At 33.5% G+C, this 17,077-nt stretch overlaps 1 protein-coding gene across 12 annotated transcripts in view; it reads left to right on the plus strand.

Annotated features, from left to right (window-relative positions):
• Positions 1-17,077, plus strand: part of LOC145286342 (microtubule-actin cross-linking factor 1, isoforms 6/7-like) — a 770,369-nt gene that overhangs the window by 553,874 nt on the left and 199,418 nt on the right. For all 12 annotated transcript variants that reach the window (XM_080135266.1, XM_080135265.1, XM_080135270.1 and 9 more), the window contains exon 18: positions 9,412-9,585. In XM_080135266.1, coding sequence (XP_079991392.1) covers positions 9,412-9,585 — 174 coding nt within the window. The remainder of the gene's footprint in view (positions 1-9,411; positions 9,586-17,077) is intronic.

Raw genomic sequence — 17,077 nt, forward strand, 5'->3', positions numbered from 1 at the left:
GGGGCTGATTCGATACTTCCCCTCCTTCATTCTCTCTCTCTCTCTCTCTTTATATCTCTAGATCCACATTACATGAATTTTTAAAGAGTTCTCAAACACAACACAACAAATTCAAGTTTACATAGCATCTCCAATAACAACAGCTCAATTTGTCGTGACCTTTGACCAGCCCACTATAACTTCGACTAAAACGCATTGAAATTTAAAACTCGCCAAAACAATGTTGGCACTGCTATTGGATTATAAAGCTCGCCGGCTCGAATCACTTATTTGAAGGTGTGAGTGCGTTTCTTTAGAATTGAAATCTGTTACGATTGCCAACAACAACGAGAGGAGCATGTGGCGACTTCGTACCCATTAACCGAGCTCGTCTCGCTAGGCCAATTGCTTGTAAGTTCCTCGCAGAATGAACACGCCCAGTAGTGTGGCTCGATGCCAGACGAGGCCAAATATTTATTCGGGGTAACATTCGTCCAGAGTTCTGAGAAAAGAACAGAAAAAAACTTTTAATGTTTCATTTATTTTGGGTTCCCTCCTCACTTTTAATATTTAATATCATTCGAAATGCAACGTAGTTGTCATTTTAGTTGATATAGATAAACGAATTATTAAGTATTAGCAGGGTTATCTGGCGTTTCCCGGGGCAAAAGTGTAATGTATTTCTGTAACGTTACAGGAACAAACAATAAGCAAATAAAAAATCTAGGTTGGCATTTTTTTTTTTTTTTTTTTTTTTTTTTTTTTACTTTTCTGGTTGAATGAACGCCATTAGTGGATCTGAAAAGAAATTTAAAAAAAAAAAAAAGCAATATCCTTAACAAAACTCAATGCATTTAGTTTTTAGATGGCACCACATTCATCTTGCTACCATTCATATTTAAGCAGATATGAGGACTTGAAATGTGTCAAGACTTTTGAAACGCTCTATATTATTCATCCAGGACAACGCTGATCAAGAATATATCAAACTTGTGGATCTTTTTGTAGTTGTTTACTTCTAGCTGGATATACAAGCATACACACACACACACACAACTGCCCTTTATATAATAGAAGACTCGCAGGCTACTCGGCGTTACCCGGGGGCATAAAAAACTAAATAGATTTTAAATAGTGTTTATCCTCTTTTTATAATCCTTTTTTATGTGAAGTTAGAAAAAATAAAACGTAGGATACTCATTAGAGCGCTACTGATAGCGTCAAATAAAATTACGCATGCTTTCTGGGCACTATTAAAACTAAATTTCTCCCACCCATTTTTTTATAGAGAAATGACAATAGTTAAAAGGTAAATTAAATCTAAAGTGAGCGTTTATCAATTTGGAAAAATGCTGTGTTGTATTAATGCATAATATAAAAACGGTGTTCATTTCAATGATAGAAATGGTCATTTGACTAAAAAAGAATTAACCTTTTTTTCTAAATTTAACACTTTCGCGAGATTACACTGATTAACAAAATATACCAACTTTCTAGGAGTTTGTTATGCATATTTTAAGTTTTAGCTGGATATACAAACAGCTGGTCTTTATATAATATATTATTTGATTGTACAAATTTACATTTTATTTTAAACTGTACCATAAGTCGTGATTATGTCGGGATAGTAGCTTCGTATTTTTATGAATTCTTGTTGAGCGTAAATAAGAAAAATTCTTTGTAATCCTTATTTACTTGCTCCCCCGCGAGAACAGAGTTAGACATAAAGTCGTCCTTTAGTGTGGGAAAAATCCAGCTTCCCAAAATTGGGAACACTGTATTGATACAAAAAATAACAATTGTATCTGTCTAGAAAAGTTTCTCCTTTACTGACTGGGATTAAAAAACAAAAAAAAAACGATGAAGTGTCAGAACAGATACTACACTTTACTTCTAGACAAAATGCTTAACAAAACTGTTCTCTGCGGTTAAACTGTGTTTATTTTCATTTGAATAATATAAGGTGCCGCTTACGCGCCGCGAATCTATTTTGGAATGATAAGTACACTTGTATTGCAATCTACATCCCTTGGATGTAATTTGGTATGCGTCTACACGTGTTGCAAGGAAAACACTTCTAGTTAGTTTCGAAATAATGTGTCGTTAAAGTCTGTAGCAATAAACATAACCATAAAGTTCAAAGAAGTGTTTGTGCGACATTGCAGTCAATTATTCAACAAGAAATCGTACGGTGGAGATGCTTGTAAATATCAAGTCAACCAAAATTTGTTGAGTAAATATTATTTGTTGTCTTTTTTTGTTTTACTGTAAATTATTCGTCAAACTGAAATAAAAACAAAATATTTACTGGTTTTAACTAAAAATTATTCTATTGTGAAATGATTCAAATGTAGGTTAAAATCTGTTGGATTTAATTTTAAAACATTTTTTTTTTACATCGGAGCTCATCACTTATCAAGGTTCGGGGCCACTCTAAGATAAGGGTTAAGTATTGAGAAGACAGATAAGATCACTTATAGTGGAACGTAGGTGAGGCTAGATCATCTAAGACGATTTCTCAATAAGAATTTATTCACATTGGATTTGAAGACGTTATATTTTTTCTAAAAAAACGGCTGAAGATGTTTGTTATGACTGTTTATAATTTTGTTTGACTTCGAAAATGTCTTCCTTAATGTTTTTTATTGTTTTGTTTTATATATATATATATATATATATATATATATATACGAGATCTACTTGGTAGGGTTTTTTTTTTCAGGTATTTATCAACTCTTATATTAATAAAAACGAAATACGTCTATCATCTCTGGACTGATCGTGATTTCCAGGTGTCCCCCCTTTTTGGAGAGCGTTTGTTTCTATTTCGAAATCTTTATTAGTACTTCGTAGTATTAGTATAATAGCAATATATTTTAAATACTCGCTATTTCTCACAACAATCGTTACCAGTGACTTTTTCTTCAAGTATTTCGTTTTAGCTTGAGTGATAGAAATCCTAGCTATTCCAGTACTATATATTCCCTTCTAATCGATGTTTTAGTCTTTCCATTCGTTCAAACCCTTTGCACCCATTTTCCATGATATTAATCGATATTGATGCCAGTTTGTTTTTTGTTGGCGAGGGTATGCGATAACGGCGATATTGAGTGATAACGAATCGACATTTTATCAGTTTTTGCTTTTGTAATTTTTCAGACATTTTTCGAACGGTATTGTTTTTTTAAAACAACCACTGTTCTTCGGACGAATGATTCCCAATTAATGTTCATACGATTCAGTATTAGTGTACATATGATTCAATATTAGTGTATATGCGAATGACAGTGAATGACAAATAGAATCCAGTCATGCAACAGATGCTATTGATTGAAACGCCATATATTTTTGACGGGCTTCTCTCAGCTTTATCGACCAATGATTAATAACATAGACGGTTCGTTTATATTTCACAGCAGATGAATTGTCCGTTCTCTGTTCTTTTTATAAACGAATTTGCGCTCCAGGTACCCCAAATGGCAAAAATCTGAATTGTTTACGCCAGCAAATTGAAGAACTGCCAGGCTTTATTATTAGGATTTTCTCGGGGGGTTGGTTTTTGTGTGTGTGTGTGTGTGTGTGTGTGTGTGTGTCCTGTCTTAAAAATAGGAGTAACAAGTCTAGAAAATAAAACTACTATCGGAACAAAATATAGTCTGCCATATAAAATGTGTAGTAGTCAGTATTGGTACAAAAGTCAAACCCTGGGTTAGTCCTATGTGTTAAAGCCCTGGGTTAGTCCATTTATAAGATTCCTCCATAGCTAAATGAAGGTGGAAGAATTCCTAAAACAAAATTGAATGCAGCCGATGATAATGTATTTGTAAAATTATCATTCAAACTTTCTCCTCTAAAAATGTAACGCAATGTCAAATGTTGCATTATTTCTTTGCAAATTGAATATTTTTACTTTCAATGACCCCCATCTTTCACCACTTACGACTACATTTTGATGTCCTTTCTTCACATTTTTTCTGTCATGAACATCTGCCACATATTCGCGATTGTTTCGTGTCTAGATTCACCTGTGAGCAACGTAGCCATCTTAGATTATAGAACACGCTGAACATTATAAAATAATAATTGTAATGGTTTTTTCCCCACCTCTGATTACCACGGTTGATAGTTAAACATTCAAATTCCTCGGCCCAGCATTCAGAGGTAACATGAATTAGAATAATTACATAGAAAATACTGCCAAATCTGCTCCAAAAAGAGTTGGCTCCTACCAAACTAAAAAACTTCTCACACCTGCCAGTATCCTATATATCTATGAAGCCACCATTCTTGGATTTTTGTTGCCAAATTGAAGCTGGTGCACCAACCACTCGCCTCTCTCTTGTGCATGATACAAAAGAGAATATATAATCTAATAAGTCCGACACTGTCTAGCAAGCTATGTACTGTCATATTCCATTCTCGCACTTGTTTTAAAAGTATTTTTATGGAAAACACTACGACGGTGTCACTGTTAGTACTCTCCCCAACGTAAATATTCAGACTAACCTGTTCCCTGAACTGGGCTAACACACAGAAATTTAAATGCAATGTGAAACTTTTTTGCACAACTCCCCACTTCTGGTGTCCTATTATAAATTTGGTATCTAATCACAGTAGACTATGACCACTCAGTAACAATATACCTTATTTAGGGTGAAATAAAGTTTTTAAAGAGTCAATTCATTTAATTCAGCAAAGCAATTTCGCCGATCGCGCTGATTGCATAATTTCTACCACTAATGGAGATTTGGTATATGTCTATTTGAAGACGAAACTGTTATTACTAATTTGAATTTCAAACTATTGCATTATATTGTAATATTCAGTTTACTATGTCATAATGGTGCCATCCTCTCAGATATTACCTCTTCCTAGGGGTGAGGGGTAGTGTAATATATAAAAAAAAATTTTATCATTCAACCATCTTCCTTTGAGCGCATATCTTTCCTAATATTCCGAAGAAGTTTTCATTGCCATTTTCTTTTTTTCTGGCCGACTCTATATCTAATAGTTGCATTGCACACCATAAACTTTTTAAATTCTCATTGTTTAAAATACTCTCTCTCTCTCTCTCTCTCTCTCTCTCTCTCTCTCTCTCTCTCTCTCTCTCTCTCTCCCTCTCTCCCTCTCTCTCTCCCTCTCTCTCTCTCCCTCTCTCCCTCTCCCTCTCTCTCTCTCCATCTCTCTCTCTATCTCTCTCTATCTCTCTCTCTCTCTATCTATCTCTCTCTATCTCTCTCTCTCTCTATCTATCTCTCTCTCTCTCTATCTCTCTCTATCTCTCTCTCTCTCTATCTCTCTCTCTCTCTCTCTCTCTCTCTCTCCAAACACATGTGATTGTGCTCATCCAATCAGACAGTTTTTTATAAATAGCATCCCTGCACCTTTACCCATGAATGTCCGCATTCAACAAAAATATGTAACTTATAAACGCATTTCGGTAGCAAAATCGATGTTGAGCAAAACGTTGATTATTTTGAGAAATGAAAACTGCAGAGAATGTATTTTAATATTGTATATATTTTACGAAAGATTTTTTTTTTCGCAATCAAAACCATTTTCATTTTTTGGTATTGATCTTCGCAAGTTCAACGAGATTAAAAGAACGAAAGTGAAATAAAATGCTATTCAGTATAAAAACGCTAGAAATAAAAGAATGATAAATGTATTCAGATATAGCCTAATAGTTAAGTACCTATTGTGGAACAAACAAAACGTGTTTTTATTTGATTGTTAGACTAATGTTACCATTCGAAATATTTCAAATATTAATTAGGATTTCAAATGTTAAAATCTACTTCCGGAAATACTCAATACGTCTTTATGTACGTATGTTTTTGAGATTTAGCTTTATTCATTATCAAAATTACATTGTAGTACAATTCCCAATTCATAAATAATTCCTCATGTTGAGTATATTTAAAACCTATCAATGTTCAGAGTATACACTAAGAATGATATGGATGGTTCAGAAATTATTCTAACAACTGTTTAGTCACAAGAAACAGCAGATCAGTTCAAAAGAATCTCTAAACTAATAGATCTTGCACAGTCAGCCAGGTCTTGCAGTCAACCAAACTCCAGCTTCTGTCCTATCGCCGCAATATTGCGTCCTTGTGCCTGTTTTACAAGTACTTTAATGAAATGTGCCCTGAAGAATTCGTAGCACTTGTGTTCCCTTGACATAAATATCACAACTAACTCGACAGACGACAAAATCCCACCTCTTCACTGTATAGATTTTTAGACGCCGGAAAGCTTTCTATTCTAATATTTTTTTTTTCATCTCGAACTGCTGGATTGTAAAATTCTCTCCGTGCTTCCTGCTTTTCTTACTGTACTAAAATGCAGAAATTTAACTATATAATGCGAAAAGATATCTTGTTGATCAACTTTCTACATAGTCTCCTATAGACAAGGTCCCAAATAGTAGCCGTTTACGTCCAAGTTACAGCATGCCTTGTTTGGGATGAATAAGAATAAAAAAGAAAAGAAATTGTTTTTACTTAAACAGCTTAACTACCAAATTCATCTTAAGATGAATGATAGTATCTGTAAGAGTTAAATAGAATCAATTAAGGACTAATTATTTACAAAAATATCTGCCTAAAAATCTACAAATCATTCGGAGAAAATGGATCTTGAGTTTTCATTTTGTCAGTCGCTTAACTATCGCTTTCCTTATTTTGTTCTTTAGCACTTGTATTTCGGGAGCGATGTTTCTGACAAAGATGAAATAATTGCTGTTTTCTAGATCAGAATCTATTCTAATAATTATCGCTGGCAAGTTTGGAACCTTGAATACTATTTTTTAGCTCTTTATATCAACTGGCTTCAGGTTTTGCCTGGGTCGATTTTCATGAAAATATAATCAATTTAATATATGAAGATATTAAGAATTTTTAATTTAATTTTAAGAATTAAAACCTTTAACACCGTGAGTGGTCTTGTAGTGCTGCTCTAGTTACATGTAATGTATTTTGCTGAAGTCTTTGTGTAAATGCCAAGAACAATAACAATAAGTATCTAAATTAGAGATTCAAAAGATGACTAAAAACATGCGTGGGTCACCAGTTAGCAAGTGCTAACTCATCAGCGAGATATTAGGGATGGCATGGCAAAGCATGAATTAACGAACAAAATATTTATAAATCAATAATTTTGCAGAAATATAAAATATATTTTAAAGGACCAAAATTTGTTGAAGTTTAAAGTTCAGGAATAGATAAAGAAAGTTTCTTCAAAAATTCTGTTGTGTGTATTAGCAAGTTTACCTTGTGTGTTGCATGTGTTCACTGGAGATCAAGTATCAGGCTTAGAGATTTTAGCGTTTCTGATCTAGTATTCTATGTGAACGTTTAAAGAGTCTAGACAGACGCGCAGTGTCCAGGAAAAACTCAATTTCTGTTCATGAAGCCATTGTTTTATAGGCTTGTAGAATTTCATACGATTACTACTTCGTAAAAAAATCCGACATTCTCACCCAAGAAAGAAGTAAAAAAAATTTTTAAAAAGAAGAGTAAGCCGAACGAACATAGAAAAGAAAAGGGTAACTCATAATGCTGTTCATCTCATCTCGCACATCGATTTCTTATCAGTTTCAGCATTTAAAAAAAAAAAAAAAAAAAAAAAAAAAAAAAAAAAACACACAGAAAATGGTTGATAGTTCGTCAAACCAAACGACGAAACCAACAGAAAAATAAATGTCCGGAGAGCGAGGGAGTGACAACAAGTTCCTAATTATAACCCCATGTAAATAAATTCTGGGCAGAAAATAACAATAAATGGGTTATTGATAGGTCGTCAAGTCAAATAGAAATCATCAGAAAGCTAAATGTCCACAGAAATGTCCGGGGAGATCGACTAGTCTCTAATGGATTCTACATCAAAAATCTTTAAAAAATCAAATTTTGGGCTGAAAATAAGAAATAAGTTGTTGGCTTCCTGGTTTAATTTAAAATGGAAAATTAGAATTTACAGTCTGTTTATTAATGTAGATAATCCTTCTTTACTCCCCTGCCATTAACACCTCTCCTTCACCCCGGCAGATCAAGCCACATGCACGAGGAAAGCCAGGCGTTGCATTGTGTGTGACCATTTAAGCAGATTTGCCAACTTTTAATTATCACTTAGTTTAGTCTGCTTACTTACGCTCCGTGGAGGAAGACGTTAATCACGCACGTCGACATTTTTCAAGTCAAAACAAAAAAAAGAAAAAACAACGGATAGTTTACTTACGACAACTATACCTTGTGTCTCCTCTCTGTTACGACATTTCACATCAAACAATTGGGACATTTTTATCTCGCTGATAATGTAGCAAAAGCGATAAAAAAGCCCGTTTTTTAATGAAAAAGAATTACTAAAAACTGGGGGAACATACGGTGAAATAAAAATTATCAGTCGGAAATTCTTTTACGATCAAAATACATCGGATTCCTTCTTCAGAAGCGTTCATTCACCCGTGCACATTTAAACATTGAAAATGCCATGTAAACCTTAAATATACGAAAATGTTATTTTAATTCAGATCTTAAGTATGATGAAGTTGCATTTCTTTTTTAAATAACTGTTAAGCTCATATTTAGATTCTTGTCAATCTACAAACTGATTTTCGCAAAGCTTCACAGTATAGCATTTTTTTTGTTTGTGTGTCTTTAATTTTTTTTGTTTTTGTATTTTTTTTTTTTTTTTTTAATTATTATTGAAAAAGAATTGCAACAAACTGATCGAGCGACCGGCCAAGAAAAGGCCGGTCGTAGAGATCCGAGGACAATATATTAAAATTAAGTCTGTCAACTGCATTATTACGGCTGGGTTTACAGGTTATATATAAACTCAAATGTTTGGTTGACGTTTGTTTTTCGCCCCTCCCCATTTGTCCTTGTTTTCCAACAACTTTAATCTGACGGTTACCATTTCGTATTTGACCGTCGCTTTCGGATTTTTTTTTTTTTTTGTCTAATCATCGATACTTACCAAAGTCTTCAACATTTTCTTTTGCCTTTACGTTTCTCTTTCACAGAATTCGAGATAACTTATTGCATGTTGCTGATCTTACTAGGAAAGCAACTCTTTAAAAATAAAAAATTACGGTTTTTAATTTTTAACAACTTTTAAACAAAGTTGTGTTATGACACATCAGACTTCCTGCTTTTGTCGTGAAAATCTTCCATTTTTAAACGAAACCGAATTCAATTCACAAAAAAATCCCTTTATCAGCATTTTCTGCTTTCTTACCTTTTCGATATTCTCCGATTTTTTAAATTTTTTTTCGTAAAATAATTTCGGAAAGTTTAGGATGATCTTGTCTAGTTATCTCCTACGTGATTCCATATTTTGATACAAGTTGAACCAACGCAACTTTCCTTCTCTCAATTGTGTTGCCATCTTATAATGGTTGTCTCTTTGCCATTCTACATCACAATTCAGGCATCCAATGAAGCCGAGACCCGGACCAAAAAATTCGATGACCTTTATGAGGATCTCGAAGATTTCTACAACACGGTGGAAGAGCTTGACCAATGGATGGATACAGCTCTCGAGAAGGGCCACAGCATCAAGGTTTCACAAAAAGACCCGGATATCATGTATGAATTATTCAAGGTAAGCGGATATTTTTATTTTATTTTTTTTATTATTATTATGTAAATACAACAGATGTCTGTCTGTAAATATTTAACCGATAAACTCTTAAATTACTGGTCAAACATTGAAATTAACAGGAAATAGTTTATCACGAGTAAAATCTTTGTTTGGATGGATGAACAACGCATACAGAAATATGTTGGCAAGTTGAAATGCAAACTGTTTATTTCAACCTGGCGACATATTTTTATTACTTACGCAAATCTAAAGGTAGCTTGAAGTGGTTTAATTTTAAATTTTTATCTATCTGTCGATAAGTCAAACGGTAGGAACGCGACTCGAGCGGTAAATGTTTTGGTTTCGATTCTCTGATAGATTTGAAATCGGTACTATATGCCAGATACAATATAATATTAAATAGAGAATTGGCTATGTAATAAAAAACACGAAATCTGCATGAATTAAAATATATTTAAGAGTATTTTACAACTGGTTCAGGCCGGGCGGCTACCGCTAGTTTTAAATGTTTTCAGTTACCTTGTTTGCATCCTCTCTAAGAAATTAGACTCGGTCAGGTGCGGGTTTGATGAAAGTGTTTGTGGAACGAACTGGATTCATCCACTTTTCATTCCGTGTCGATAACCACTTAGTCACAATCATCCCATAGCCACTATACTTACATGGAAACAAAAACATACGAAAAACGAAAATGTACAATTCTATTTCTAAATTAAGTAAAGGAGTTTTGTTTTCTACTTAAATCTTTCCTTTGTCTTTCACTCTTGCCTTTTAACATATCATTTATTTAAAAATTAGTTCAGTATGTGGTCCACCTTCTGTGTGTTCTCGACTTCGGTTTGTGAATCATGCATTGAGAAATGTAAATGAATCAAATAGTGGCCCTTTACGTCCAAATGTAAATAGGCTTTGTTTAGATTAAATAAGAGTAACAAAAACAGATAAAATAAATGGAGTCGTGTAAAAACATTGTTCTAAATATCATCTTTTGTAAATTTCTTCAAAACTAAACTATGATGAATAAATGGATTTTAAAATATCTATTCGTTAAGGATACAAAGAGGAAATTCCAAAGTCTAGCGTTTCTAGGTAACAAATTTTTAGAGTAGGTTTTCTAGTTATGCTTCGATGAAAGCACAAATATAGGGAATACAAAAATGTACAAACCTTTTTATGAAAATCATTTCAGACAAGGCACGTAGCCACTTTATGTAAGAAGCTAAAAAAATCTACTTTAAATTTATAAACTAGACAACGATAAGTGTTCGATGGATAAATTTTTATTTAGAACACAGCAATTCGTGCCCCTTTGTCAGAAATATAGCTCATGGAATGTTAGGACTAAAGTACAAAATATGGGAAGCGCGTTACGAGCCTACGAAAGTAAACCCTAGATTTACTTTATAGTCTCCTTCTATATAAAGTAATGAAAAATGTTTAAATATTTTTCTACTTAAACTTTTTAGGTCCCCTCTCTATCTTGTGTATAATAAAATATATATATATGATATAAAGCTGTGCGTGTGTCTGGTCACGAATAGGCTCCTATATGGTTAACTATTTTAAAAAACTGATTACATATAATGATAGAAGATGTATCGAGGATCAGGAATGGGTATGCTTGATCTGGCAGAACGGTGGTTCATAAAAATTGTGGGGTCTGCGTTCACGCCTGGCCCCCAAAGTATGGAAATAAAAAATGAAAAAAAAAAAAAACGTTTACAAGGGTTTTTTATATAGATGTACATAAGAATACTTTGATAAGTATGTTTCAACTTAAATAGGGATGGTATAATAAAATTGTGGGGTCTGCGTTCGCGCCTGTACTCCATGGAAATATGGCACAAACTTTAACAAAGACTTTTCATATCTATTTGCGTAAGTATACTTTGATAATTATGTTTCAGTTTGAAGAAATATGGTATAATAAAATTATTGGGTGTTCGTTCGCGCCTGGCCTCCATAAAATATAAATGTCACAAAGTTTAACAAGGTTTTTTAAAGAGGGTGCGGGTCCACAATAACACCTTAACTTTAATTTTAATTCACGTTAGCTTTTATTTATTTTTTTGACTTGAATCAGATTGTCGAATAAATTCACCTCATAAGTTCACGTTCTTATTAAAGTGAAAACGAAAAAAAAAAGTCGGAACTTTAGACAATTCTCGACACAAATTTTGCATAACTGTTTTTTCCTTCGTCATTTGCAAGTTGCACTCTTTCGAAAATAGATAGAAAAAATAATAAAAAATAAGAACGTTACTTGTTATTGTGTCAAAAGAAGGAAAAAATCCTGCTCACGCGATTACGTGTCTTTTTAAAAACATTTACATAACCTTTTTATTTATATATGTATTTAAGCTTTTTTTTTTGTTGTCAGTGTACTAGAAGGAATTCAGTTGATTACACTGTGTGTTCTTTACATTACAATAGTACACCCTGAATCCGACGGCGCAATACTACACCGTTTAATACTGTAAAACTGAAATGAAGCTGTTCTGCTTGAAAAAGGCGCCATTTACTTATTCATATTTAATCGATTCTTTGCTTTAAAAAAAACTTACGTGTTTACTTTCTTAATATCCCATTTTGCTGTTTCGGATTATTTTACTAAAGTAAAGCTTCATTATTTTTCAAAACTGTTTTTGTTTCTTTGTTTTTCGATATTTCGTTGATATTATTAAGAGTGTTTAGCAGAAAAACCAACAAACGACTACCCGAAAAAATAAATATGCAAGAAATAAATGTTACCATAGTTAATAAAAGTTCAGTTCATGTTTTTTTTGTTTTGAAATAGTTTTTAATGCTCTTTACTCGAAATAATTTCAGCGAACCGAAATTAAAACTAAATTTGAGGCGATAACTACTTAAATGAATTTTTATATAAACTACACATGCCATAATCGAATATTCCTCAAGCAAAAATAACGGAAAACATTAAAATGTCAATAAATATTCCTTACGTTGACGGAACTCTCTTAAATTGTTAACACAGAATTCTCAGGTGCCCCTCCTTCAAAATGAAAACGGGGCTCTCCATTTCAAAGTCGCTGCCATTTTGATTTATTTTTAAACCGGTTCGTGAATTAAAAAAAAAATTTTTTTTTTTTTTTTTTTTTTACAAACTACTTGAAAATACAAACCAATGAACTTTTCTACCATAAAAGTAACTTTTATTGACTATGGCAGCATTTCTTTCTTGTATATTTATATTATTAAATATATAACATTTTCTCTTTGTAAGAAAACATTTTGTTCGTCACTCTTGGCTACGAATGGAAACAAAGTTGATATAAAAAAAATATATTTTTCGCGAAAATTATCTTTTACTTTCATCATATTTTGTCTTAGGGTAAAATTTTGGAGTATCAAAACCTATCTCTTTACAACCCCGTCCTTTTCATAACCTATCATACTTTCATCAATCACAGTCCATTTTCTGTAGGCTGTTTTTGAACCCAGTCAACGACGGGTACTTCTACAAGAAAAAAAAATATATATTATAAGAAGGCTGTAGAATATTTGGGTATTGAATTGATGTGACGCAAGAACAAAAAAGCGACAAACGAACAACGGTTTTGTTTTGTTTGTTTTTTTAATCTTCGTATATCTTATTTTTTAATTCAATCAATCACATATAAATTCGTAAATATAGACTCACTGTTTAATATAACGGGGTGGTAAATGTCTTTTCTATTTCGATAATAAAATTTATTATTCAAAAAGAAAACAAAAAGGAAAATGCCGTGAGAACGGAATAGTGCTATAGCCTTCTTATACACTTGCATATGTTTACCAGCGATACTTCTCCCTCTCTCTTTCTCCCTCTCTCTCTCTTTCTCCCTCTCTCTCTCTTTCTCCCTCTCTCTCTCTTTCTCCCTCTCTCTCTCTTTCTCCCTCTCTCTCTCTTTCTCCCTCTCTCTCTCTCTTGTGTGTACCTTGCTTTTTTTTTTTCTTTTTTTTTTTTTTTAGATATTTATTTAAATGCCAGTTAAGCATATGGTCCACTTCAATTTCTGAATCCTGCATTGCAACAAATTTGAACAATTAAAATGAAAATTGGATTCATTTCAATTTTTGTGTCCTCGGCACCCTGAATCCTGTACTGATTCTCTCAGACATAAATAAAGATTCTACGTTTTTACACGATAATGTGCAAACACCCTGAAAAATTGGGCGATAAAAAGAAATGTACAAAATATATTTAAAAATTTAGAGTGGGTTTACTTTCGCATATAAATTTTACGTAAAAAAACAACTTTGGACGATAATGATCACTTATTTCCGGAATGTATAGCGTTTATAAGGAGAGTCCTTAAAAACACTATCTGAACAGGAAGTGGGTGATAATTATATATATATATATATATATATATATATATATATATATATATATATATATATATATATATATATAAAACGTCTCTTACGAAAATTAAAAGAAAATCTAACAAGACAAGTAAATCACGTTCTTTTTGTATTAGGAAACATCTTGAAGTTTTATTATCAGATGAACATATTTAATGAGATAGAAAACAAAATCATCAAAACTACTCAATGGGGCTGAATGTTACTATTCTTTGTGTTTAATGTTAACCTAATTATTATAAAACTATGACGAATCTGTTATGACATCACTGGTCATCTAGTACTGCAACAGAGCGCGTTTGAAAATAGCTGCAGACGAAGGATTGATGGCTAGCGAATGTATTAGCAGCAACAACAGCCGTTTGAGCGGGCTTGCGTCATAAGAAAAAGAGGAGAGAAGATGACGAGAGTAGAAAAAATCGGGTGATATGGACGTGTGGCCCCGTAGTGGCGGCGAAAGACTTTTAAGCTGGTGTTGAGACGGCAGAGTTTTATTAATCTCATGGTAAACGAAATGAACAATAACAAAACAAGAAGCAGGCATTGTTTGAAAATTAATTGTAATAAATACCTTTTTCTAAAACAGAAAACGTCGGATTTATTTATTTTTTGTTTCTTCCTTTCTGACAGTAACAGACGACGTTGTGGCCCGAGGAGGGTTTGAACTGTAAGAAACACGATTCAAGCGTAACGGCCATGTTCCAGTAAAATACTAAAATTCTGACAATCTTGCGTGTTTGCACTTTGAATGTATTAGAATCAATAGCGAATGGGACGAGTGGTTCAAGAGGGTACATTACATGTCTCATAATCTAAAGTTTGCGGATTCAATCACTGCAGTACATTTCCACTTTATTTTCAATCACACCCAAAAGTATGTTCGTATTATATAGATTGCGTAGAAGATAGTCAGCCGCAATTAAAAGTTCTGTTAATAATTGCTACAAAATGACCCATACCTGACAGTATCCTGTATTTCTACCAAACCACCATTTGCCCATGTCTGGAGTATTGTTGCAACATCTGGACTAGTACATCTGCCACTAGTCTCTCCTTTTTTATACAGGCTCCAAAAAAATGAATCTCCAATCTAATAAGTTTCGTACTATCAATCAAGTTTGAAACTCTGTCGCATCACTGCGATTCTGCATCCCTGTGCCTGTTTTACATATATTTTAATGGAATGCGTTCTGATAAACCCGTAGCATTGATGCTCCATCGACGTAAATACCCCAACTAACCTGAGAAGCAGCAAAATCCCACTTCTTCACTGTAGAGGTCCCTAGAAAGCCTTCTGTTTTCTTACCCCGAACTGCTTGACTTTTGAATTCCCTCCGTGTATTAAAAGTAGAAATTTAAATGTAATTCTAACAGTTATCTCGCTTTTCAACTGCCTACATAATGCCCCTGTAGACAGAGTCCTGAATAGAAGCCCCTAAGTGGCAATATGCCTTGTTTTCAGTGAAGAGTAAAAAAAAAAAATAATTGGAGACGTGTAAAAATAAAACATATCTTTTGTAAATAGTTATAATTTCTTCAAAACTTTCGCGAAAAACACTCGTCTAATTGAAACCACTGTCAATAATTTTCCCCACTCTTTATCTGTGCGTAAACCTAAACGTAGATTTCATGAACAAAGCTTCTTTCTTAGAACTGCACGCCTTTTGGAACTCTCTTCCGTTTGCCTGTTTTCCATCTGACTACAATTTGGTTGTCATCAAGTCCAACGTAAACAAATTCTTGGTGAACCGTCCCCTTAAGTAAACCAAGTTATCAAAATTCCACTACTAACGTTTACTACATTATACCATTGACTACTGTACACTCAGTAACCCTTATCCTCGAGTGGCGTCCAGTCCTTGATAAGTGGTGATCCCTATGTGTAAAAAAAATAAACTACGATTAATAAATGTACTTTAAAATATCTATTTGTTGAAAACACGAGTGTACAAAGTATTAACGCTGGATCGTCTCATATTATTAGAAACCAATCAACTTTATAAGTTATTCATAAAAAAAACGAATTCCTTTGGTGTGTTACAAAATCTTTAATAAAGTATAATCTTGCACGTCTCTCTATATCTCCTAAACCTCGACTCATTTGGAAAATATTAACTCTGTAGTGTCAATTGTATACCTGTATATTCGCATTAACCTATCCTAGTAGATTTATTATCGCAATGTTTTACGCATTGTTTCTTACTCTGCTTTTAGAAATATTTTTCCTTTGCACCAAATCCAGCAGTCTAGCTCATTTTTTGCAATAGTTTATTTCCTGTTAAATGAGACTGGCTTTAGTCCTGTTGTGCAGTTCTACATGGCTCACCCTCCCATGTTTTGCCTTCTCCTTTTGAGAAGCGGTTAGTTTATTGCAAATCCTCTGAGGCTTCGCTACCAGTGAATGATGACGGAGTTGCCAAAACATTTATTTTGCGTGTCAGAACTTTTCTTCAAGGGTGTTGACTTTTCAAATTCCATTTTCTGACCCTTGTGTCACATGATCCCGCCGTTAGAGGGGGGGTAAATAACTTAAACCCGGCACTCATATGTACATTTAATGTACATTGAATACCCTACAATATCTCTTATGCTTCTGTTTTTTGTAAGATGAGGATTAATAATTTAAATGACAGTTCATATATTGGTTATCCACAACGTTTCGGCCGATGCAGCCTCTGACCTTCTTCAGGTGTATCTTGTCGAGCTCAGAAAGTTATGGACGGGATCTTTTATTTAATCCACGAGAGTAGCATATCTTCGTTCCGTCAGCCGCAATTGTAATTTTTAGTGTCAGCCGCACTAAGTTACCTACAACTTACGTGGCGTAACGGATAAAGTACTAGGTGAAATTCACTTGTAAGTGATATTGTTCTGAAAGTTAAAGGTTCTAGCATCACTGCAGGCGATGCTAGTAATACAATCGTGAATTACTCAAGACTTGTACTCTGACATGGCTGACCGAACGAGGGCATACTACTGCTGTGGACTAAATAAAAATCAAAATCCCATGTACATTCCAGAATTCAGCAACATACACCTGAAGACGTTCGGGGGTTACATCAGCCGAAACATTGTACGAATAACATTGAATATGAGAACAGTAATCCAAAATACATTATCTTTG

The sequence above is a fragment of the Euprymna scolopes genome, chromosome 10 (assembly GCF_053919585.1).
Source record: "Euprymna scolopes isolate OS-2025 chromosome 10, ASM5391958v1, whole genome shotgun sequence".
NCBI classification, from domain to species: Eukaryota; Metazoa; Mollusca; class Cephalopoda; order Sepiida; family Sepiolidae; genus Euprymna; species Euprymna scolopes.